We start from the raw sequence: 24,648 nt of genomic DNA on the forward strand, positions 1-24,648 counted from the left end.
ACGGATCACATCAAGAGGGTTTGAGTCCTCATTCTTGATGACCAGTTTGTACTGGTCATTGAGAACGACCGTCCAGACTGGTCATTGAGGAGCTTGAGTTCTCTGAATGACCAGTCAGGCCGGTCATCAAGAAGCTTGATTCATCTTGAGGACCAGTACAAACACTGGTCATCGAGCACCTTGAGTCCTTGAGATGACTGGTCAGACCGGTCATCGAGAGGGTTTGAGTCCTCCCAATGACCGTGTGGTGGGAAGATGGCAAGAAAAAGTCCCGGGGGTTCAGTTCTGTTCGGGGCTAAGATAAGATGGTATTGTTTCTTTGTTTTGGACTTGTTTTCCTGATTTCCTGGACCTCCTGGAGGGTCTTGCCGGTCAGGAATCCAGGTCCGCAGGAGACGTTCCAGGAGGTGTTTTTTTCCTGGAAAGTACGACATGGACAACTTCCTGGAGGTGGTTTGGAACCCCCTAGTGTTTGAGAATGGGACCAGCTTTATGCACTCCAAACATTTACTACATGCACTCCAAAAATGGAGTGAGCCTGTGTCTACTCCAATGAATGTTGGAGTGAACCTTTGTTCACTCCAAAAATGGGCTAAATTGGAGTGTTCAGAAGTTCACTCCAATATTTATTGGAGTGAACAATTGTGCACTCAAAAAGAATTGGAGTAAAAAATTGGTCAGCCACACTTTGGAGTGAAGTCCCACCCACTCCATTTTTTTTGGAGTGTGGACCACTGTGCACTCCAAAAATCTGTGATTATCTGTGACTGGAAAAATGGTTACTATCATTACTAAGAACTAAGAAAAAAAGAGAAAAACATAAACTCAAAAATTTCTAGGCCTTTAATCCTTCCTTGTAAAGATCCAAGCCTTTTTTTATGAAATTTACCCAAGATTTGGCACCCTTTAAAGTACAATTCTTCGCTAGAATGGCGGGAGGGATGGGTTTGACACCATTGATACCCTCAACAGTCAGTAAAACCCAGTGATTTCCATTGACAAAGAGCAGATAAATAGGCTCAGAATCACTGGAATCCTTGGGGCCTAGTCTTAAGGGGAGGAACGTACTACATGAAACAGAAGAGAAAAAAACTATTGGGCGGGTGTAAGTGTTGGCCAGAGTTTGCCCGTGTTCTAGCTTGTTGAGCCATTTCGCCATTGTGATTTGGTTTGTCTTGCTGGTCACTGTGAGTGCATCAACAATCCTGTTTATCTCGCCGTCACCGCCCTGTAGTCTGGAGTAGCTTTTCTTGTTGTGTGTGATCTCTTCTATCATTTACTTCCTTACGCGCAGCCATCCATTGTCGCTATTGTAGCCCAGCCCATTCGAGATACAATGAAAGCCACAGTTGTCATCGCCACTGGGATCAAAGATGCCCTTTACATATGTGCGGAGGTGTTCAGGAATCTCGTCCAAGTGAGTTTTCTATCAAAATTCAAATTGAACCAATGTTAAATCATCTAGATAACCTTTCACATTGCATAAATGATCATCTGCGCACCTTCTCTGGTTCCAAGGTGCATTTGTCCAACGGCGCAACCTCCCCCGTTTCTTGACCCTCAGGCACCGCTTTCTGATCATCCAATTCTGAATCAGCGCAATCTGTCAGAAAAGAAATGGCTCCACCAGGACTCAAACCCGGGTTGGGCTTACTCTAGGTGCCTGCTTTACCACTAAGCTACGAAGCCTGAGTTGCCAGATTCATAATCTAACACAATCTCCTTCATTTTTAGTGTGGTAAGCATCAGATTAATTGTATTCGCTCTTGTCCCCGGGGCTATCATCATTAGACGAAGATTCTTCTTTGAAGCTACCGGTCTGTTTGATTCGCTTAGATTTTTGTTTGGGCTCTTTTTGAGCTTTCCCTGCCCTTTTCTTTTTCAGTTCTTGCTTTTTTAAGTCGGCCTCTACAATTTCGAAGGCCGATGGATCTCTCTTGTTCAATGTTGTTTGTTTCTTCTGGAGTCTAGCCCTGCCTTTTGGGTTCTTCTTGACTCCTGGCGCTTGAATTGGCACAACAACATGGCTTACAGAAACAAGCTGGTGAATCTGTTAGAAAATTGTTGCTAGTCTTTTGGGAGGCTCATCAGAGAGGGCCAATGTCAGCTTCTTGATTTTGTCATCCAGGTCCAGTTTGATTTCTTCTTTTTTCTACAGAAACAATATATGATCAAAGGGTGTTAGAGTTCAATCGAGTTGAATAAGGCATATGTTAAACAAGACCTACTTCAAACTCAGGGTTGTAATTCAAATGCCACTGGAAGTGGAAGTCACCTGGCATCAACATCCGACCACCCTCCATGATTTCGGCGATCTTGTGAGCGCAAGGTATTCCAATTCCTGTTGTCAGAGTTTGAGAACAGGTTTCCGTTGGGTCCAGGTTTTTCAGGCAGTCAAATTGTTCTAGACATTTCTTGATTGCAAAAGAAGAGATCTTTCCAAGAAGCCAAATAAAGGCTTTTGGGACGTTGATCAGGGTCTTGATTGTTTCTTTACCAACAGATTCATGGATTTGGTTGATCTGAGCATTGACTGCTGTTGAGTTGTCTGTTAGTCTGCTACCATGATGTATCACCACAGTATGGAGGGCTGTCGGATCGACCCATGAGGACTACCAACCAACCACCCAGCTGGCAGCCACAAGCGTCTGTAGCCTAGTTGGTAAAGGCAGCACTCTAGTATGTGTCTCAGCTTAGCTGAGGTCGTGAGTTCGACTCTCACCAGACACATCTTCATTTTACAGTCTCTACAACTGCGAGTGATAAAGATTGAAAAACTGAAAGAAAATCACCGGTCGAGTTGGTGATAAAAGATTTGGGATAAGCATGACCGGACTCAACCCCTGACGTGTTGAGATTGCGTAGATGTGGATACTGGCATGCCCACGCCACGACAAATCAATCCTTGTGGGGGATAATCCACTTATCAAGATAGGCTAGAACGGCTGGCCAGTTTGCTAAGAATCCTTTCAATGGAGTGAACCGTTCCTCGTATAGCTCCGCAGTTTTGGAGTAGGTGACCTGATTCCAAAGCTCCATAAAGTCGGCCCAAGGGTTTTCTTTCTTTTTCTTGTTGTCCGAGGTTTTCTTGTTGTCAAGGATGATTCATTCTTGATTTCCGAGGGGAAAAACTTCTTGCAGTTAGTTGTAATGTTTTTGTTGATGTGCCAGGTACAAAGGTTGGCTCTAGCATGCGGGAAAACGGTCTCAAGTGCTTGACGTAACGCGGCATCTCAATTGGTAACAAACACTTTTGGAATCCGTTCCGGCTGCCAAACAAGTTTCCGGAGCACTTGGACAGCCCACAAGTAGCTCTCTTTTTCTTCATCAGTCAAAAAACAGAAAGCAATAGAGAACAAGCGATTGGTCACAGACTTCCCGATGACATGTAAGAGTGGGATGTTGTAACAATTCGTTTTGTATGTGGCATCTAAGAGTGCAACATGATGGTTGATTCGTGCCAGGTGAATCAATCCTGGATGGGCAAAGAAGAGGTTTTGGACTGATCCACTATTGTTGACCTTAACTTCCCAAGCCCAGTTCATCTCCTTCAATACGCACATCATAGCATCCATTGGACTCCTACCGCCAAGATCCTCTCGACATATCTTTTGTAAAGCGTTAGTGATTGTCTTGTTGGTTGCAAAAGTTTCTTTGTTTGACGTCCGGAGTTGTACTAGAATTTGGGCGGGCTTGAGTTTTGCCTTTGAGAACTGACAGATAGCTTCAAGTTGCTCCGGTATGAGTTTTTTGTGAGCCGCATGTGCACAAGGTCCAGGTGACGGATCATGGTTGTGGGATGCACATCAAGTATCCAAGTCCACATCTTGTCGGTATCTTTCTTGCTGGTTGTAACGGTTCCTTGAAGTTGAAAGGGACAGTCAATCTTTGCCGAGGCTGTTTGGCGACCAGACGGATTTGAAGTCAATCCACAATACGTTCCTGAACGATCGCAGCCAAGATATACGTTTTTGTTGCGCACTGATCTTGTCTTTGCCACCGCATATCCATGCTGTTTAGCCCATTCCTGACAGAATGACACCAAATTGTCCATGGATAAGAACCAAGAGCTTGGAGGAGGTTTGAGTGGCTCTGAGGGAAGAAAAAAAATTCAAATCAAATGAGTTGGTTGGTGCAGATGTATGAAAAAGAAAACTGAAACACTACATACCACCTTGGGTGAAGTTATAGGTCTTCACATCAATGATCAACGGTAGCTCAGAAGATGTGGGATTATAGACCTGAGTATGTGCTGGAAATTGGTTGATTGGAGAGTTATCACTAGGGCTGTCTAATTTGACCTGATTGGCAATGGGTTCCTTGGAAGACGTTTTTGGAGAAGCTTTATCTTGAGATTGTGATGGTTGGTCCTGATCTTCAATGGTTTTGTTCCGAAAGCATTTATTGTTTGAGTCTTGCAAACTTCCAGTGGCCAAAGATACTAGATGAGGCGGAGATTGATTTTTATCACCATCCGAGTCGGCTAGCTCAAGAATTGCACCAGTGGGCTTGGAGATTTGTTTGGCAGATACTGCTTCTGGGACATGGGCCGATGGTGAGGGGTTCAGGAATGCAGAAAGAATTTTTTGCATTTGCTGCTGCATTTCTGGCGAAACAAAAACACCATTTGCTATTGGTCTGCTTGTGCTTTCGGACATTGTTGCTGCGTGTGCTGATTTCAAGGAGAGGTGAATGGTGTAGTTGAGGAGCTTTGAGGTAAACGATGGACTTTACGAGCTTGGAGGTGAGCAATGTTGTTGCGGAGCGTTGTGGAAGGTTGTCCACAGGGAGGCAAGTCCAAGAGTCAAATCATGACTTGGTTGATCGGAAGGAGTTTCTTGGAGTGCATGCATGTATGTAAAATAGGTGCTCACTCCAATATTTATTGGAGTGAAAACTTGTGCACTCCAATTTTGAAACAGACCAATTTTCAGTTTTGGAGTGCACAATTGTTCACTCCAATAAATATTGGAGTGAACTTCTGAACACTCCAATTTAGCCCATTTTTGGAGTGAACAAAGGTTCACTCCAACATTTATTGGAGTAGACACAGGCCCACTCCATTTTTGGAGTGCATGTAGTAAATTTTTGGAGTGCATAGGGTTGAGAATGGGCCGGCCCAAAAGCGTCCCACTCCAATTTCTCCCCGACCCATCAAGTGTCCGTGGCCTTACGTACACCACCCCCAAAAGCAAGGCAATGTGGGCTCATTGCCATGATTAAAACATTGATATTAGCTAAGAATCACTTGTATGATAGCCTTGAGTTGCACTGATATCACTACATTTGAATTCTGTTGATATGTTCAGTGTAGCACAAGGTTACAATCCATCAATGTGTTCTTGAAATTCCACTGCTTATTTTGAGCACTAAAAAATAATTTTTAGAAAAGTAAATTGTTGCCCTTACTCTATAAACTGGTAGATTATGTAGGCAAAGTAGACATGCCTTAAGGCTTGAATTCCCTTTATTTTTTTTTTGTAAATACATATTGATTTACTACAATACAAAAATTTGAAGCCAAGTGATGGTGTAAATCAAATTGACATGAACAAGCAAAAAAATGACAATCCAATCCAATCCAATCCAATCAATGATTGACTGGCCTAAAATGCTGGGACTTCTAGGTGAATATATCATCAAGACAGCCTGCTTCCAAAACATAAATAACACATAGAAGACATTCTCACAAAAAAGCAAAACATAACAATGAAAAAAGAATAAATAGTAAAATAAGTAATAAAATAAATAATACAATGAAACAAAATAATAATGACAATGACAAAATGGAATATATAGACTATCAAATAAATTATAAGATAGTTGAAGTAAAAAAAATTAGAAGCAGGAAGGAATTAATGAAACCAAGAAACTCAACAAAATCAGCTAAAATCACAAATAATATCAACTTCTCAAAAAGTACACGTTACCTTCAAAAAATAAAACTTTCAAGTATCCCTCAGCAATTAGCAATTGATCTGAGGGGATATATGTATATATATCAATCAATTTCTTTAATTGTAAACATTGAGTGCAAAGTTATCATTTTCCAAATTAAAGTAATCACTTGTTTTAATTGCTCAGATTTTTAAAAAAAAGTATAAATAAATAAATACAGAGGATGTGTTATTTGACTTAGAATCCTGGAGGACTAATGGATGAATACAAGAGCAGATCAAAGACTCGACTCCTCTTCCCATTGAATTCAACTGGGGATTTTGGTGCGGAACCCACAAGACACTGTGTGGGTGACAGAGATGCAGCAAGATGAATGTCTTTGATCTTCCTTTTTTTCAAAGTCGAGATAAGAGAGGGATAAATTTGAGTTACATCTAAACTTCTCAAGCATAATGCACTACTGAATCTGGATGTCGAAGTTGAGGGAGGATTGCAACAAGCTTTCCTAGATTGGGTAAGTGTTTAGTTTGTACCTAGCGGTCTTTTTCAAGCAAATGTACAAAGTGTATGCATATACTTTCAAGTTCATGAGAATGCTTGACTTGTTTACTCTGGGAGTACATGCTGAGCTCACACACACAAGTAAGGGTCGAGATTGATTCAGCCAAGCAAAAAGATCCAAGCATCAATTTTCAACACAAATCTACAAGACTACGCTCAACCAAAGTTCAGTGCCCTTCCGAGACAGCCGATCCGAATGCTTGATGCCACTTGCCACACAGCCAATGCATAAACTTGATTTGGATTGCCAGACAGTAGAGGTAAGTATATATCCGCTGTGCTTTGCTACACTCTTGTCATCTATGTATCCGTTATAATTACTAAACAGTAACCTTTTCCACTTTCTTCTCGAAACAAATGAACCCAGAGCAAGACACCCAACACACCAACTCGCAAAACCTTGAATGCCTTGGCACGATATCCGGTAATTGCATCATGGTCGATTGCCTTCGAGGATCCATCAAATACCCCAGCAAAACACGAGCGCTCCTTTGAGTTTTGGCATCCACATTCTTCAGTCCCAAACCGAGGAAAAAAAGTACTCATCTCTGGTTTGGGACCGTAATCATTGCTGAGCTGGGGAGGCTGGCTCACCAGCACATACCTCATGGCTCATCCAGCTCACCCAATGCAGGCACTGAGTCAGCTCCTCCAGCTCCACCCACCACACATCTTTCCAGCTCTTCCAGCTCTGGCCCAAGGCAAGATTGCCAGCTCTCCCAGCTCCGCCCGCCACACACCATCCCAGCTCTTCCAGCTCTGGCCCAAGGCAAGATTGCCAGCTCTCCCAGCTCCACCAACCACACACCATCCCAGCTCTTCCAGCTCTGGCCCAAGGCAAGACTGCCAGCCCTCCCAGCTCCACCCACCACACACCATCCCAGCTTTTCAAGCTCTGGCCCAAGGCAAGATTGCCAGCCCTCCCAGCTCCGGATGCTAAGACTGCCAGCCCTCCCAGCTCCACCCACCACACACAATACCAGCTCTTCCAGCTCTGGCCCAAGGCAACATTGCCAGCTCTTCCAGCTCTGGCGGCCACACACCATCCCAGCTCTTCAAGCTCTGGCCCAAGGCAAGACTGCCAGACCTGCCAGCTCCGTGACCCACCACACACCTTCCCAGCTCTGGCCCAAGGCAAGATTGCCAGCTCTCCCAGCTCCAACCACCACACACCATCCCAGCTCTTCCAGCTCTGGCCCAAGGCAAGACTGCCAGCCCTGCCAGCTCCACCCACCACACACCTTCCCAGCTCTTCCAGCTCTGGCCCAAGGCAAGATTGCCAGCTCTCCCAGCTCCACCCACCACACACCATCCCAGCTCTTCCAGCTCTGGCCCAAGGCAAGACTACCAGCTCTCCCAGCTCCAGCCCCCAACCACCATCCCAGCTCTTCCAGCTCTGGCCCAAGGCAAGACTACCAGCTCACCCAGCTCCAGCCCCCAACCACCATCCCAGCTCTTCCAGCTCTGGCCCAAGGCAAGACTGCCAGCCCTGCCAGCTATGCGACCCACCACACACCTTCCCAGCTCTGGCCCAAGGCAAGATTGCCAGCTCTCCCAGCTCTGGCAACCACACAAAATCCCAGCTCTTCCAGCTCTGGCCCAAGGCAAGACTACCAGCTCACCCAGCTCCGGCCGCCAACCACCATCCCAGCTCTTCCAGCTCTGGCCCAAGGCAAGACTGCCAGCCCTGCCAGCTCCACCCACCACACACCTTCCCAGCTCTTCCAGCTCTGGCCCAAGGCAAGAATGCCAGCCCTGCCAGCTCTGTGACCCACCACACACCTTCCCAGCCCCTCCAGCTCTGGCCCAAGGCAAGATTGCCAGCTCTCCCAGCTCCACCCACCACACACCATCCCAGCTCTTCCAGCTCTGGCCCAAGGCAAAACTACCAGCTCTCCCAGCTCCGGCCCCCAACCACCATCCCAGCTCTTCCAGCTCTTGCCCAAGGCAAGACTGCCAGCTCTGCCAGCTATGTGACCCACCACACACCTTCCCAGCTCTGGCCCAAGGCAAGATTGCCAGCTCTCCCAGCTCTGGCAGCCACACACCATCCCAGCTCTTCCAGGTCTGGCCCAAGGCAAGACTGCCAGCCCTCCCAGTGTAGGGTAGCATAGTGGAAATCTGCTACCTTTAATGTAGTGTTAGTGCAATTCAGCTGTCTCTGTGCTAACACTATCTGCCAGTGGTGCAAAAAATGTACCCAATAAGCTGCTCTGCAGCACTCTCTAGCGTGTTAAACAGGGCCACTGTTAGCAAGGCTATGTGTCAGCCTTAGAGTCATCACAGCTGACCTAAAAGCTGCCTGTTCTACCTTTGTTACATATAAATTACTTTATATCTTTTTCATCTTAAGAGATAACCTTGTTTTGACTTCATATTCTGTTTCCTCATGCAATTTTAACCCTAGTTACAACTTATAAATTCCTTGTAACTATACTCCTTCCCTGAGTTACTGAGTTATGGCGCCCTTGCGCAGTTGTGACGTGTCAGCGCTACCAGGCGCGCCAAACCACATGTACATATGTAAATTACATAAGCAAACTGTGAAAATTTTCGTAGTCAGGATCCCCCTTGCCTGAGGCGGATCTACAGACTTCAGCACACCAGAACCACCACCCAGATAACCCCAGGATCACCACCAAAGAGCCTACTCTACTCCCAGTATACCTACCGTCACAGGCGCCTAGGATATTGACAGTAAGTAACCTCTTTCACTGAACCTTGATTATCTCAGAGGTACAACTCTGTGTCTTGCTTGATCTGCCTTTTCTTCTTGCTTTGCCTCCTCCTTGATCACAGGGCTGTCCCTCCAATTCTACAGGCCTTTGCCTCTATCTTGATCACAGGGCTGTCCCTTCAATTCTACAGGCCTTTGCCTCTATATTGATCACAGGGCTGTCCCTTATAATCACTTGGCCTTTGCCTCAAAATCTAGGTTGCAGGGCTGTCCCTCAGGTTTCCCATTAAGAACCTTGACTGTCCAGAGAGAAGTCTAAAAAACTGTGGCTGGATTAAACTTATCTAATCCAGATACCCTCCTGAGAGGAAGCTGTAGCACTTCTAGCACAGATTAGCAGCACTCTTCTGAAGAGTAGCATTGCCAGTGGACGTGCATTCCCACTAGAATAACCTAGTACTTCTCTTCTATCTTATCCTGCTTGGTTTCTTTCTCTCTCTTTCTCTTTTTCTCTTACAGTTGTATTTTCTTTATCCCAAGAAATCAAACTGTTGTCCCCCATTTCTTGTGTCCTGCTGTCACTATAGAGACTCAGGCTCACACTATGCTAGTATAAATGTTCCCTGTACCCAGTTGAGTTTAGCTTGATTCCGCTAAAACTAACCAGTGCCCTGTTAGCTGTTTAATTTCTGCAAAGCATAAACCAAGCCTTCTTTGCTGTGTTATGCCAGTTTTCATCTTGTATTTAGGCTAAATTCTGCCAAGCTTGCTTGAATTCAAGATGGCCCCTTGTACCTGGGTACCTGCCAACAAGTACGGGTACCAGCCTTAAAATCCGGACATTTTGCGCACTGGCACCCCACAGGGAAGAAAGGGCTGGCACCCAGGTACCTGCGGGTGTGTGCCCCATTTTTGGCGGTATGAAACAATCCAAGGATATTGCCCTCTGGTTTCAGAGGCTGTATAACCTCTGGTTGCAGAGGTTGGATAGCCTGCAACCAGGAGTCTCATTCTGGTTGCCAAGGCTGTATAGCCTCTGCAACCAGGAGGACTTCCTTCTGGTTGCCAAGGCTGTATAACATCTGCAATCAGGAGTATTTCCTTCCGGTTGGTTGCTGATATCTGGCAACCTGAAGGAATTCTTCTGGTCAAAGAGGTTGTATGACCTTGGCAGCAGGGAGGAATTTTCTGGCTGCCAAAGCTGTACAACCCTGGCACTTGAATGGCTGTCTGCTGTATATATATACATAATATACATAGGGGCTTAACTAATCAACTCCCAAAAATTACTTTCCAACTGCCAAATCATATTTTTTTGGGAGTTGGAATGTAATTCCGCTGCATGAAATGGGAGTCAGGCATGTACTTTGTCCAAAAATGAAATTTTTTTAACAAAAATCATACCCCCTCACTGGGGTACTGAAAGCCCACAAAAATTTTACATCCTGCAGAAATCCATGATGAGCAGACATGATACATATGATACACAATGCGCGGACATGATATGTGATTGATGGTCATGTTACAGGTTGTGCAAGCACATTTAAAGAGTGCCCCTACACATAAAAGCCTGCACAGACACAATGTGTGATCTGCGGACATGACATGTGACACATCGACATGAAAGCAGACATGATATGTGATGCGCGGACATGCTGCAGGGATGATACAAGATTTGTGGACATGTTATTTGATGTGTGGACATGTTATAGGGTGCCTGCATGAATGTTAAAGGGTGCGCAGACATGATACATGATGTACAGACATGTTATATGATTCACCAACATGTGTGCACTCTTTTACATGTCTGCACACCACTTTCTACATGTCTGCGCACCACTGTTCATGTTTGCGCACTCTTTAAAATATGTGGTTTCGCCCTGTAACATGTGGGCCCACCCTTTTACAGGTCTGTGTACCCTTTTACATGTCTGTTTACTCTTTGACATACGTGCTGAATCATGCTTCATGTCTGTGTGCTCTTTAGAATGTGCGCGCGCACCCTTTGGACCCCTTTAAATGTCCACTGACTCTTTGAATTGTTTGCGCGCACCCTTTTACATTTCTGCCCACCCTTTGACATGTTGGCGCACTCTTGAAAGTGTGTGCGCACACCTTGTAACACCTCCACGCATGCCATATTGCATCCTGCATGGTGTATCATGTCCGCCCATCATGAAACATGTGCCATGTCCATGCATCATGTATCATGTCTGCACATCAGGTATCATGTCTGTGCATCATGTATCATGTCTGCGCACCTTGCAACATGTCTGCCCATCACATTTCATGTCAGTGCGCACCATATACATGATGCTTGCATCAGGTATCATGTATCATGTCTGTGCATCATGTACCATGTCTGTGCATCATGTATCATGTCTGCACATCATGTATTATGTCTGTGCATCATGTATCATGTCTGCGCATCATGTATCATCATGTCTGCGCATCATGTATCATGTCCGCGCATCATGTAGCATCATGTATCATGTTTGCACATCATGTATCATCATGTCTGCGCATCATGTATCATCATGTCTGTGCATCATTTATCATGACCGCACCTCATGTATTATGTCTGCGCATCATGTATCATGTCTGCGCATCATGTATCATGTCTGCGCATCATGTATCATGTCCGCACATCATGTATCATGTCTGCGCATCATGTATCATCATGTCTGCGCATCATGTATCATGTCCACACATCATGTATCATGTCTGCGCATCATGTATCATCATGTCTGCGCATCACGTACCATGTCTGTGCATCATGTATCATGTCTGCACATCATGTATCATGTCTGTGCACACCACATATATGATGCACACAATGTCTGTGGATCATGTATCATGTCTGGGCAGCATGTATCATGTCTGCACATCATGCATCATGTCTGTGCATCATGTATCATGTCTGCGCATCATGTATGCACACATCATGTATCATGTCTGCGCATCATGTATCATGTCTGGGCAATCATGTCTGTGCATCCTGTATGGACATGTCTGTGCATCATGTGCGCATCATGTATCATGTCCGCACATCATGTATTATGTCTGCACATCATGTATCATCTCTGCGCATCATGTATCATGTCTGCGCAATCATGTCTGTGCATCATGTACATGTATCATGTCTGTGCATCATGTATGCACACATCATGTATCATCTCTGCGCATCATGTATCATGTCTGCGCAATCATGTCTGTGCATCATGTACATGTATCATGTCTGTGCATCATGTATGCACACATCATGTATCATGTCTGCGCATCATGTATCATCATGTCTGCGCATAATTTATCATGTCTGCACATCATGTATTACGTCTGCGCATCATGTATCATGTCCGCACATCATGTATCATGTCTGCACATCATGTATCATGTCTGCACATCATGTATCATGTCTGCGCATCATGTATCATGTCTGCGCATCATGTATCATGTCTGCGCTCAAGTATCATGTCTGTGCATCATGTATGATGTATCCTGTTGGTGCACACCATATACATGATGCAAGCATCATGTATCATGTCTGCGCATCATGTATCATGTCTGCGCATCATGTATCATTTCATCTTTAGCTTGGATGTCTTGTGTTTGTGTTTCATAGATTGATTTTTCACATTGTAATTATTGATCAATGTGGTATTTATATACTTTTAAATGATGATTACAAGTTATCCTGTTCATAAAAATCATTTTGTTCTTGAGCAAGCATATCCTCCTCTAGTTGATCTTCTCCACTTTCATACTCCATCATGACAGAGTTCCCAGATACAAGTGTCTCCCACATTGCCTTGGATTGCATGACTATTAAATCCCATTGATATTCTAGAGATGCTTCAGCTTCTTCGGAAACATCCAGGTAGCTCTTACTCCACTTCAAAAGTTCCAGACTCTGAGAGTTCCAAGACAGCCAAAGACGGAAGTTTTTTTTGGCCAGATTGTCCAAGACTGATTGCAAAACTGGCCTGGTGCAGTTAAATTGGGAGCAGATGTTTTGAAGCCATTGTTGCCTTTCGTTGAGGACATCTGTTTCTAGATTTTCTGGAAGCATAACAAGAAATAAATTTAGATTTTAAGAGTGATTTAACATTATATTCATTAAAAGATACTAACCAACTTGCAAATCTTGAAGAATTTGTTCCATGTTTCTCCACTTAGCAATAGCCCATTTCAATGCCTGTCTGGTCTCTTGTGCGATCCGGTGCAATTCGTCCTGACAATGTGTTAGAGTAAGGTATGCCTGAATTCCGCTTTGGGTGTCGGGATCAACAGCCCATGGCTCACTGGGATGATCAAGCTGACTGGTATTCCAAAAAGGACTCTCTATTCCAAGAAGTTTCACTTCATCGAAAGCAGGTGTAGCTAGCGGAAGTTGAGGGGAGAATTTGTTGTTGAAATTTATAGCTCGGTTGTTATAGGCGTTCCATTTCTTACAAAAAATATTCATCTTGGAATTCATTTGTTTCTTGAAACGTGCTTGCACTCGTGTTCCTGTGAATTTATTTAACTTAAAGCATCAGACAGACAGCCCAAAATCTGGTATCTAATGTAATCTTACCTGATTGTCGTTGGTCCCACCGCTTTTGCATCTCAATAACCCCCACTTTGGCTTCATAAAGCTTGGACTTGCTTATTTTCAATTTGATCAAAGCTTTTATCTGGGCATCTGGGTGAGGTGAAAGTATATTGTCAATTTCAAATTATTTTGTTTGATTCAAGAAAGTAAAAATTACAGACCAGAACCTCCTGGTAAGTTATGAAAGTAATCTGAACCAAGTTCATCCACAATAATTTCAATCTGGTGTTCCAACATGACTAGCGTGTCAGGAAGTTGCTCCAACTGTCTCAGCTGCGAATCGGTCCTGTTCCTCCTGCCAGTCTGGCGAAGTTCAAGCATTTCTTGACTAAATAAATATGTAGAGTTGAATTAATTTGATTTCCAAAGAATTGTAATTGTGTTTTCTTATGGGGAAGACAAAGGGATCTCACTGTGCATCTCAAAGCTTATCCTCCAATAATACCAGCTCCTCCACTAGTTCCCTGGTTTCCTTTTTGGTTGGAGTCTCAATTGCAGATAATTGCATCTCCCTTTGGCGCTCCCATTGAGTCTGGAAATATTCAAATTGGTGGCCGGTCCGTGCCTCGAGAGCTCTCAACACATCCTGAGAATCCCTCATGACCTGCTCAATATTTTTACCTCTTTCTAACAGAAGGCGGACTGAGGCAGCATTTTAATTAGTTCAGGCATGTTCACACCCTGAGAAATAATTGATACCCACCTGAATTAATCTTTCCCATGTCATTATGATGGACCAGACGAATATTTAGTCCCCCAAGACGGTGATTTGCAGAAGAATACCGTAGCTGACTGATTAACGGCGACAAAAATGCCCAGTTTCTCTCCATACCCTCTCCATCAGACATTCCCCAACCTTCATTCAAGTGTGGATTATATTGCAGTTGACAAGACCACTCATGCACATACGCATGGAAAACACTTGTCCCAAATTTTAAAAGGTTTAGTTCTTGTTCTTCAGGAAATTGATGACACTTCCAAAAAACCACAATCAGTGCTTCCAAACATTGTTTGCACCTTACAGATGAATTTAAACATACTCGTATTACTCCCTTTTCAATGTTGCAGCCAATATCATACAGGATTCCCAACTTTCTCCGCTCTGGGTGTTGTTTGGTTTTATTAATCAGGTTATTGATCATGGTCATAGGGTAATACGCTCTGAATATTGGAATGAGATTTTCGAACTTTGGGTGAGAAAAATGAGATAAATTCATTACTGGTTCAATTTTTACACACTTCTCACCGCTCTTCACAATGTTGATCATTTGCAACATCTGATCATGTCTACAAGCCATTCCAAACAATCCGGTATTGTCGCACTCCTTCCAGGTATTCTGGTTTCGGATATCGTCTGCTGCAGTGTGTTGCTGAGTACATGGATCCTGCGTTGCAAATGAGTAAGAATTAAAGCTGCAGTATAAGATGATTAGTAGGTTATAAACCCACCACCCTGTCTGTCTCTGGTTCTGCTTGTAATTCTCCTTCCATTGATGCTTTCATCTCGGATACCTCTACAGGATTTATAAAAAGGCTAGGTGTTTTCAGAGATCCTGGTATTTCTATACTTGCAGCTAGGTGTCTCCGATGCTGGAAGTTGCCATCCATGCATACAATGAAGTCCGGTTCATCTTCCCTTTTCCCAGTAACATGAGGGCCATAACATGGTGGACATATGTCAGCCATCTTATCGATTGGTCGCGGTCCAAGAAGTTCAGCTGATATGGTCTCCTCCCTCGAAATCATTTCCCTGAAAGCATTGACCGCAGAAGAAAGTGTGCGCCTCCACTCTCGGGTCTAGTAAAAAAATATTAGATCATATAAAATCATGTAGATTGTATTGCTGGAGAACGACTCACACTGAAGGAAACATCGGACTCTCCATTCCGATTTGGCACTAAAATTAGAGGATTGTGTGCATCCAAAAACTCGTCAATGGCTTTGGAGAAAGGAGACATTGCGACTGCACTATGTTTCCAAAGGATGTGGTGAAGTCGCAAAAGCCAAATAGAGAAAGCTGTCTTGGGGTACATGGGGGATCCTCCAATGTATCCCATCTGTATCAGTCGAACTTGATCATTTTGGCATTGACAAAATTCCACTTCAGACTCCTTTCGGGCTGAAATTTCTCAAAAAATTGAATCAGAGTTGGTCTTGGATTGTAATCTGAAATCGGAACTCAACTTAAAATATCCACAAGTACCACAAACCTCCTCCGCTTCTGGGCACATGTGCAGGGTGATTTCCAGTCGTGATCCCATTTTTGAAGATTCCCCCAAGTCGATGTTTTAGCTGAACACTGAAAGAAGCAAGAAAACATTGAATCATATATATCTTCCCAGTTTCTCTCCTCCAATTCCTTCCTTCTCCGGTAGGTTTGGCTCTGCAAGTAATCAGTGAGCCTCTGTACTTGAGGATCGATTTGTTCATTTTCTTGTCCATCTGGTTGTCTATAGAAATCCGTCTGATGGCTGGGTGTTTCGTCATTGTTCAAGGCTGTTTGCTGATTTCGATGATGAGATGGGGTACTGGAATCTCCCTCGACTGGTGTTAGAAACTGTCGGCTTTGTTCCTCGGTTTCTCGAAGTAAAATTTTCCCCTTCTCCGTTCTAGGCTTCTTGTGTTTTTGTGGCTTCTTACCCCCCTCCCCCCTGAATCCTCTCATTTGACAATCACCTCAGAACTAGATAAATCCACAAAACAAAACAAATTATGAATGTTAGATCACGGATCACTCCCCTAAAATTTATTCTCCCATAATATCGAACATCAAAAACCGACTTCAATGGTTGTAATTACCTGCCTTCAAGAAACCAGAAGAACAACAAAAGTCAACAAGTAGATGAAGATTTAACAAAGAATGAATGAAAGTTAAACCGACTTACAGATTTGGTGGACTTGATTTTTGTGGTTGTAGGCTACCGTTAAATCTGGAAGATAATGTGTGGGAGACTTGTTCCAGAAGACCGCACTTGCTTGAATTCCAATCCATTCCAATACATGTATATACATATTTACACTGGCATTGCAAATATTTCCCTTTCCCCCTTCAAAAAAAGTCCAACACTCTGCAGGCACAGCGATCTGCCATTCTGTTCTCACAGTACTGAATGAGCTGCCCATCCTGAGCACTTGAACAACAAACGCAATGGCACTGCAACCCCCTTACATGTACAAGTGAATCAGAGATCCAGATCTTGCTGCACGCTTTTGCACCCTGGTTGTACTTGAATGGAATTGATTATTTGCACAAGTACATGTGCAATTGGATGAAACCCACATGGATCAAAGGTCCCCACTAGTTCCCTATGTCTGGGACAAACCAAAAATTATAGTAGGGGGGCACTGTCAAAGGTGTGAGGCTCCCGTGTTACACTAACCTACAGTTTTATTATCAGCAAAAAACACCAAAAATACTGTCAGAAGCACATCTTAACAGGCGCTTTTTGGCGCCCTGTACCAGTAGCATTAGCAAAGATCCAGTGGAATTGCACTAAGCTAAATGTTAGCAGATTTCACCATGGTTGGCTTATCTGGGCCAAGTTTGGAGCTTTTCATTGTGAAATTCAAGGCAAATTTACCACAGCATTGGAATCAAGCCAATACCAGTTGTTTTTACAGTTGTTGGTTCATATAACTTTTCATCATGAAGTAATTGTTCTGAACATGAAGGAACTGTTCTGACAAGCCTGTTTCTGATGGGGAAATTTATTCTGGTCACATTTTTCCATGAATTTTTCAATCATTGAGGTGAGAAGTTTCTGCTTAGCTACTTATAAAATTCCCATTTGGACATCTTGTCAAGGGGGTTGTGAAAATTCAAAATAATTTTACCATCATTTATTACTAGGAAGTTTGAAATAGAGGCCCTTTTCTGAAGGTATTCTCAAGCAAAAAGGCAAATTGTGCAATAATTGTGTGCCTTGGCAATTTCAAGGGATTTTGCGTAGGGATTAAGTTTGGAACTGTTGATAAGATTTTGTTCTATAGAGCAGGTATCACATTTAGAGAAACAACTTGAAAAGGCTCTGATTATTTTTCCAACCCAAAATCCACTTTTCAAAGTGCAATCTTGAGGAGCAGAGCAAGTCAAATGAAAATTCCACAGAAATAACCAGTTATTCTTAAAAATAACAGTAATGACATAATATCAAAGCTGCCCAATGATTTTGCCATCCAACCAAATTCCCACTTTCCCAAATGCACTGTTGTCAAAGCAGCACCAGTCAAGACCTAACAGGTAAAGGAATATGTTTCCAAAACATAGTAATTTAAGTTGGGAATAAGTGGAGACAATATCTTAGGGAGGTGCAATTAAGCACAATAGTAATTTGCATCTATGGTACAACATAAAAGTGAATTGTGTTTCACAGATAGCAAATAGCAAAGGCCAACTAAAATCATGAGTTTCAGCCCCCCAATATAAAATCTGGGGGCTATTCCAAGAGATAACCAGTAAGGCTGCTGGGAGTTATTGACTTGCTAAGGGGTGATTGTCCCTCTCCCACCACAGTCATCTTCAATCAACAAGCATGATAACAACCAGCAGGCCGTTTTTTGTTAACACCCTTCAGGGGAAATGCTTCCCAAAAAATGGCTGTTTGAAGTGATTATACCTTTATGATTGCCAAATTTGATTTCGAGTAGGAATGAAGGATTCAATAATTTCATGTTGGGATTTACATGACTTGTTAGACCTTTCTCAAAAACAAGGACCATTTTCCCTTTCAGCCAGACTTGCTGGTGGATCTCAACAAAGTTCCTCCTGGGGGCTAAGCAAAAGGGGGCCGGGGCAGGTGCTTGCGCCCAGGGGAGACTTGTTAAGGCACTCGCCCAGTGCCCAACTGGCCAATTCCGACTCCACTTCCAGAAAATCAGCTTCGCCAAACCCAGTAAGTTCCATTTTATCACAAGATTTTCATCTAGATACTACAGCTCCAGCAGACGACCAATCAGTTCCGACAGAAGATGGACGGGCTCAATCTCCCCATGAAGGCCGCGATGACAAACGCCGAGCGACTGATAAGGACCGTAGCCTTGTTTTCAAGGAAGGCAGGACTGTTGGCAGGCGATGGGTGCCCGGCTCAATCTCCCCATGAAGGCCGCGATGACAAACGCCGAGCGACTGATAAGGACGGTAGCCTCGTTTTCAACGACAGCAGGACTGTTGGCTGGCGATGGGTGCCCGGCTCAATCTCCCCATGAAGGCCGCGATGACAAACGCCGAGCGACTGATAAGGACCATAGCCTCGTTTTCAACGACAGCAGGACTGTTGGCTGGCGATGGGTGCCCCGTCCGATGGAGGTGGGTCATCGAGAAGGACCACGGAGACGACACTTCTACCCTTGCGGCTTGAGACTTGGGGCCAGCTTTCTTTTAATCGGAGACAACAATCTTGACATGAAGCGATCAAAGCCCCAACAACATATGATTCGGAAGGTCGCCCCTTGGCCGCCAACCCCCAAATCAACCGCCATCGTCTGTCCTGCTCATACACATTGTGATCGTTCAAATCGGCGCTGGTCAGCATTCAACAGTTGTTTAAGGGCCTCCTTCGCCCCGACAAACTTGGGGCGCTCTGACGAACTTCAGGCTGCCGGGATGCTACTGGTGCTTGTACATCAGTTTCTCCAATTCCAACTGTCAGCGGGCTGTTGATCATTCTTGATTGGTCTTCCTGATTGCCCGACCCTCGAGCATATCTCCCAGCAGATAGCTTCTCAGCATGCTCGCACACTAGCACTGCATCATCAGCAGGACTCTACCTCCTGCGAGGACTCCACTCATTCGCTTCCCCTTCGCGAGTACTCCCCTTCTTTGCTTTCCCCCTCCACCAATCTCAACACCAGAGCTGACTCGTCCTCTGTCTGTACCATCCCCAGTGAAGACCCGGCCGTTTGTGTCCATCAGGACCTCCAAACCCGAGTTGCTCAACATGTCTCCATCCCCCCAGCACAAAGAAAGCACCCGCCAATTGCTGCAATGGCCCGCCAGCGAACCATGTAGTCTAACCGGTCTGCCAATCTCCGCGCCTCCAACCTCAACAGCCATTGCTGCGATCCTCTCCGCTCACAGAGCTCGCGCCTTGCTGCCCCGGCATCTTCTCCTGACGCCTATCTTCCTGCACACACTGCTCCCATGGCCACCCCGAACCATTCCCACCCTGCACACAAGCTAACAACTCCTTTTTTTCCACGCTAACTAACCCCCCCTTTCACCCTTTCCAAAAACACAGGGTAGAATTGACCTTGTGATTTTTGTCCCTTTTGCCAGACGGTACAAAATATTACTATCCACCAAAAACTCAAATGGCTCAAAAGTAAGTCAACCCCACATCCTCGCCCCAAACCTCACTTTTTTTTTCATGCCGGATTGCATTGGTGCTGTGTGATGGTGGGTTTGAACGCGAAGCTTGCCTGCCATCACATTGTGGGGCTACTGAGGCATTGTCGCGAAGACTCTGCCATGTTTGACTCCTGCCAACGCAATCCCAGCAGATATGGAGGGCTGATAATGATTTGTTTGGCTTAGTATGGATGAAGGCGAGGTCTTCAAAATTGAAGATCTGAAGCGGGGATCGGATTACCTGAATACGGACTCGTTGAATTCCCAAGCAATTGGATTTCTCCACTCTCAACATATGCGAGCCACCAGGAAAGTAGTTGATTTCGACTTACATGCTGTTTTCTTGATGCAAGAGTTCGGGAGGTCCGATTCTATCCAGAAGATTGTCAGGATGATCCGAAAGACATATGATGAAGATTTTCCACCCAAAACGACCTTACAAAGTCAGTTGGTCGGTGCTGCAAAATTGGTTGAACATTGGATGCAAGTTTACCACAAAAATCGACAAGCCAATCCAACCGTAAAAAAGCCGTTCTGTCTCCAATATCCCACCTACATCGATGTAATCAAGCACTCGATTTCCTCTGAGGATAAGTGTGAGGTCCTACCTGGTGACGTAATGGTCATTCTTATTGATGAGGGGGGAATATGTATTGGGGTAGGCCTCCCTCCAAAGCCGCAATCAACAAAGAGCTTGCATGTCCCTCGTGATGTTAGTATAATCCATGCTGCCCAACTTACATGTTCGAATTATACGTGGGCTGACCATGTTGGTTTCTCAGGTTAGGGCCAGGGAGCGATTGGATTGATTTGTGGTAGACAACGTGCTTCAAAGCAATGAAGACAGTGTAATACGGTCCAGTCATATGTCTAATCAGTTCCCAGTTTCTACTTTGCCTCTTTCTTTGGATACCAAGGGGGAGGTACGTGCAGGCGAGGGGGCCAAAAAATCAACAGTCTCCTATCAAGCTTATGGATATGGCTTGGGAAGTGTAAGTTCATGATCTTAACTCTCCAAAATGAGACTGGACTAAGAGCTTCCAATTTAGCCTCTCTCTGCAGGTGCTGCGGACAAAACCATCAAATGTTCCACCCATGATATCAAGAAAGAAGAGCTACAGGGCCACGGGGACCATTGGAAATCCGAACCTGAACCCAATCTTCCGGAACCTCTTCGTACTGAAACCAGTCCACGGGCACGCGAGCTTGTTGAACTTCGACACGATATGGTATTTTATCATAGATTGTCTTACTGGATAAACAAGGCATTCCTTCCTGAAGCTTCATTAATTGCTGAGCAAGCCGTTGATTACTTAGAAAAAAGTGCTTCTAGTTCGGTGAAAGAAGTCAATGGGCTGGAGGACAATGTGATAATTGCAGGTATGCTTTTCTCCAATTGTAGGATTTTATAATACATCATTTCTGACATTTAATCACCAAAGCACGCACAGTATCAGTCAATACGCTCCCCAACACCCACCAAGACAAAAAAAAACGCCTTGTTGATGGACAGCGTCTTTTTCTTTGGAAATCATCTTGGGGGACAGTTTCTTCTCCCTTCACTAGGCCTAGCTTATCTAGGTTTGCACGGTTATTCGTTCCATGGACCCTTTTGTATTCTCTTCCATGGGGTGGCCCAATTCTACTTTTCCGAAGCTACCAACCATCCCAGGCGATATTCAGTGGCCATGTGGAGCAGAGCTTCCTCCTTTTCATCAATTGCTCGATTTTCAGCCTACCAAAAAGGGAATGAGGTACGCAGAAAATTGATAGGCCCACCCTGTTCTCACATAAAACTGAATATTTTTATCCTTTAAATGTATAGAAATTTAGCAACTGTAGATTTTGGCTTCCGGTTTATCCAGAATATGATTCTGCAAAAGTTACAGGTCTCCTCAAAGCTCAAGTGACTGCCAATTCAAAACGTGGTGCAAAGAAGGTTAAAATTGCCAAATAGTTCATCATTGATTTTTCTTTACGGAATTTATTGTTTTTGTTGGTTGTGCTGCACATTTTCCTCTTAATATTCAACTAGAGGCCAAGGCGGCTCCGCCGCTGCAGGGCACCAATCCATCCTTCTTTCCTGCCAAACAGCTCCCCAAGTCACCTCATTAGCCCTTCAATAGTTGGGTCACCATCCACTGATATTCCTCCCCCCCACTGGCCTATCCCAGCACAAGTCAACAGCAATTCCCCCTGAATCAGGGCAAGCAGGGAATGGGTGTGTCAAAATTCAGGAGACTTGAATGCATTCATATAAATCATTGCTCTTGAGATTTTCAAACTTGGCCTTACAGCAACAGAGTAAACAAGCAAAAATTTCACCTCCCCAATTTGGCATGTTTGACCCCCCTTGCTATCCAAGCCTTCTTCATCACATCTCATGGAATAGGAGTCACATCAAAACACTCCTCATATGGTATTTAGATTTTACAAACTTACCTCACCCACAATTTTATTCCATACTCTGAGTTATTGGAGTGTTGTCAATAAACATGCTGCTCAATCTTTAATGGTATAATATTTGGAAGTTACCAAGTTGCAAATATTAGATCTTTCCACACAATAAACAGTGCAACATTATAAAAAGCCAAGAAGAAATTCATATATTTATGATCAGGTGTATCAATACCACAAAATTTGGAAACAAATTATGAATCAAAAGCAGAGATATATGCAATAGATATCAATTAATACCAAAAACTATTGGCAAGAATAGGGGTTGAATCCCGCTCGCAAGCTCATCAGTTCCTGATGGCCTTCGCCCGCAGTCACCGTGTCGAAGTGCAGCTGGACAGGGGTGTTGATGACACTTGTTATTCCCGCCGATCAGGCGGACGGGGTTGTACCCCCTCAAAGTGTCCATCCAGCTGATCCCGCCCAGCAAAAGCCAGGGGATCAAGATGTATCGCTTCATTGACAGGCCGCCGGTGATGTTGGCCTTGATGCCTACGAACTGGGCACAGGCTTGGCCGAGGTCTCCGAGCCGAGGCGAGGGGGGCAGCGAGGGAAAGAAGGCAGTTCTTGGAGTAGATGTTGCTGCCGGTGCTCGGCTTGTGTCATTCTCTGAGGGGTGACCAGGGCTTGGGCGATGTTGGACTGTTACTGCTGCTAATGGTTATGATGGTTGCTGTTGTTTTTGTTGGCTTCGGGGACGGCGAGGGATAGTGAGAGGGGCTTGGTAAGCCCGCGGCGAGCCTTGAGGCCATTTTTTGAGCTGGCGACACTGGGAGGGAGAAGGAGGAGGCTCGACGGAGCAGAAGGCCGTCGTTGTCATCGGAAGAGGAGAACAAATTGAGTGGGGCCATTGGGAGGTGGGCAGGGAGACACGCGAGGCGCAAGGGGGGTTGATGGACCGAGTCTGCCAAATGGTTGCAGGAATCAAATATTGTTGGGAGGTCCCTGACGCACCCGCTGGTGTCTAGATCATCAAACACATCCACCAAACACACAGGGGCAGGGACAGAACCGACCTGTTTTTCTTCCTGCAGAGCCAGCCGCTTCTCCGCGTCCAGCTGGGTGAAGCAGTACCCGCCCTCGCCGTCGTACTGCAAGATATACTTGCCAAGTAAAAAAAGATGAGCGGAGAGGCGGGTGGAGGGGAGGGGGACAGAGGGGGCCAACTTGTTGTACTTCCACAGCGACGGACGGTGCAATGCCGTCAGCAGAGTGATCCCGAGCGAGGTGGCGTGTTCGTACATGATCTTCTCCACATCGAGCGTGACCGCGGACGTGCATTCGTCGAGAATAGCATACTAACAACAACATGTGAGTGGGGCAGAGTAAGCAACCCACGCCATCGGGAACAGGGGGAATGGTAGTAGAGTCTGCAGATGGCGAGCCGCTGCTTATTACCGCCGCTGAGCGCATCTCGCCATTCCCGGACGAGGTCCCAGCCGCCCTCGTGCTGGAAGATGGCGTCCAAGTCAACGATGGCGAGGATGCGGAGGAGGTCGTTGTCGCGCGGGCGGCCATGTCTGCGTGCGAGTTGGGATAGATGAGCTGGTCGCGCAGGGTGCCCAGGGAGTGGCGTGTTGGGGGGCGGGGCGAGGTGGAGGTACCACCAAGGCGGTTACGGTAGCTAGGGAGGCGCGTGGCGTGGCCGTGGTCTTGCTCAAGGTGCGGTGGGGTGGGGTGTTGCTGGTGGGTATATAAAGAGGAGGAGGTGACTTGATTGATCCGCAGGGGATTCGGTTTCGTCCGCCCCCTCCCTGGGAGGCCCCTAACTGCTTGGTTAGGCCCTCCCTGGCTAGTTTACCAACCGGCCCTCTTTTGCTAGTTGCTCCGGCACAGCTGGAGGGTCATCCATAGGGCCTTCGGGCCTTTGGGGATATTCAACGTGCCAAGTGAGAATAATGGGGCAATTTTTGCCCCATTTTGTGAGAAAAAAACACCCCAAAACTTAGATCTGCAGGTCTAGAATTCTGTGGATTTAAGAAAGTGGGATTAAACTACCAATCAACCAAAGCATGTTCAAAATTTAGCTAAAGACTTGTGCGTATTATTAAAAATAATACTGGCATTTTGGTGTAATGGGAAACTGCAAGTCAGAAAAAAACAAACACAACTACA

General features: G+C 45.1%; 4 protein-coding genes across 4 annotated transcripts; 3 read left to right on the forward strand and 1 right to left on the reverse strand.

Moving 5' to 3' along the window:
* Positions 1–1,490: 1,490 nt before the first annotated feature.
* On the reverse strand, positions 1,491–4,604 carry PtA15_18A402 (uncharacterized protein; the record flags this gene model as incomplete). The annotated part of the gene is made up of 2 exons (XM_053164938.1): positions 1,491–1,574; positions 4,242–4,604. 2 exons carry the CDS (start codon positions 4,602–4,604, stop codon positions 1,491–1,493), a joined length of 447 nt encoding a protein of 148 aa, XP_053028897.1.
* A 3,353-nt stretch (positions 4,605–7,957) lies between these two features.
* Positions 7,958–10,103, forward strand: PtA15_18A403 (uncharacterized protein; the record flags this gene model as incomplete). The annotated part of the gene is made up of 2 exons (XM_053164939.1): positions 7,958–8,524; positions 10,095–10,103. The coding sequence occupies 2 exons, from the start codon at positions 7,958–7,960 to the stop codon at positions 10,101–10,103; spliced, it is 576 nt and encodes a 191-aa protein (XP_053028898.1).
* Positions 10,104–18,801: 8,698 nt separating this feature from the next.
* Positions 18,802–19,737, forward strand: PtA15_18A404 (uncharacterized protein; the record flags this gene model as incomplete). Its single annotated transcript, XM_053164940.1, has 3 exons — positions 18,802–19,341; positions 19,429–19,535; positions 19,614–19,737. The coding sequence occupies 3 exons, from the start codon at positions 18,802–18,804 to the stop codon at positions 19,735–19,737; spliced, it is 771 nt and encodes a 256-aa protein (XP_053028899.1).
* Positions 19,738–20,263: 526 nt separating this feature from the next.
* Positions 20,264–22,033, forward strand: PtA15_18A405 (uncharacterized protein; the record flags this gene model as incomplete). The annotated part of the gene is made up of 3 exons (XM_053164941.1): positions 20,264–20,672; positions 21,139–21,456; positions 21,942–22,033. 3 exons carry the CDS (start codon positions 20,264–20,266, stop codon positions 22,031–22,033), a joined length of 819 nt encoding a protein of 272 aa, XP_053028900.1.
* Positions 22,034–24,648: the final 2,615 nt, after the last annotated feature.

The sequence above is a fragment of the Puccinia triticina genome, chromosome 18A, assembly GCF_026914185.1.
Source record: "Puccinia triticina chromosome 18A, complete sequence".
NCBI classification, from domain to species: Eukaryota; Fungi; Basidiomycota; class Pucciniomycetes; order Pucciniales; family Pucciniaceae; genus Puccinia; species Puccinia triticina.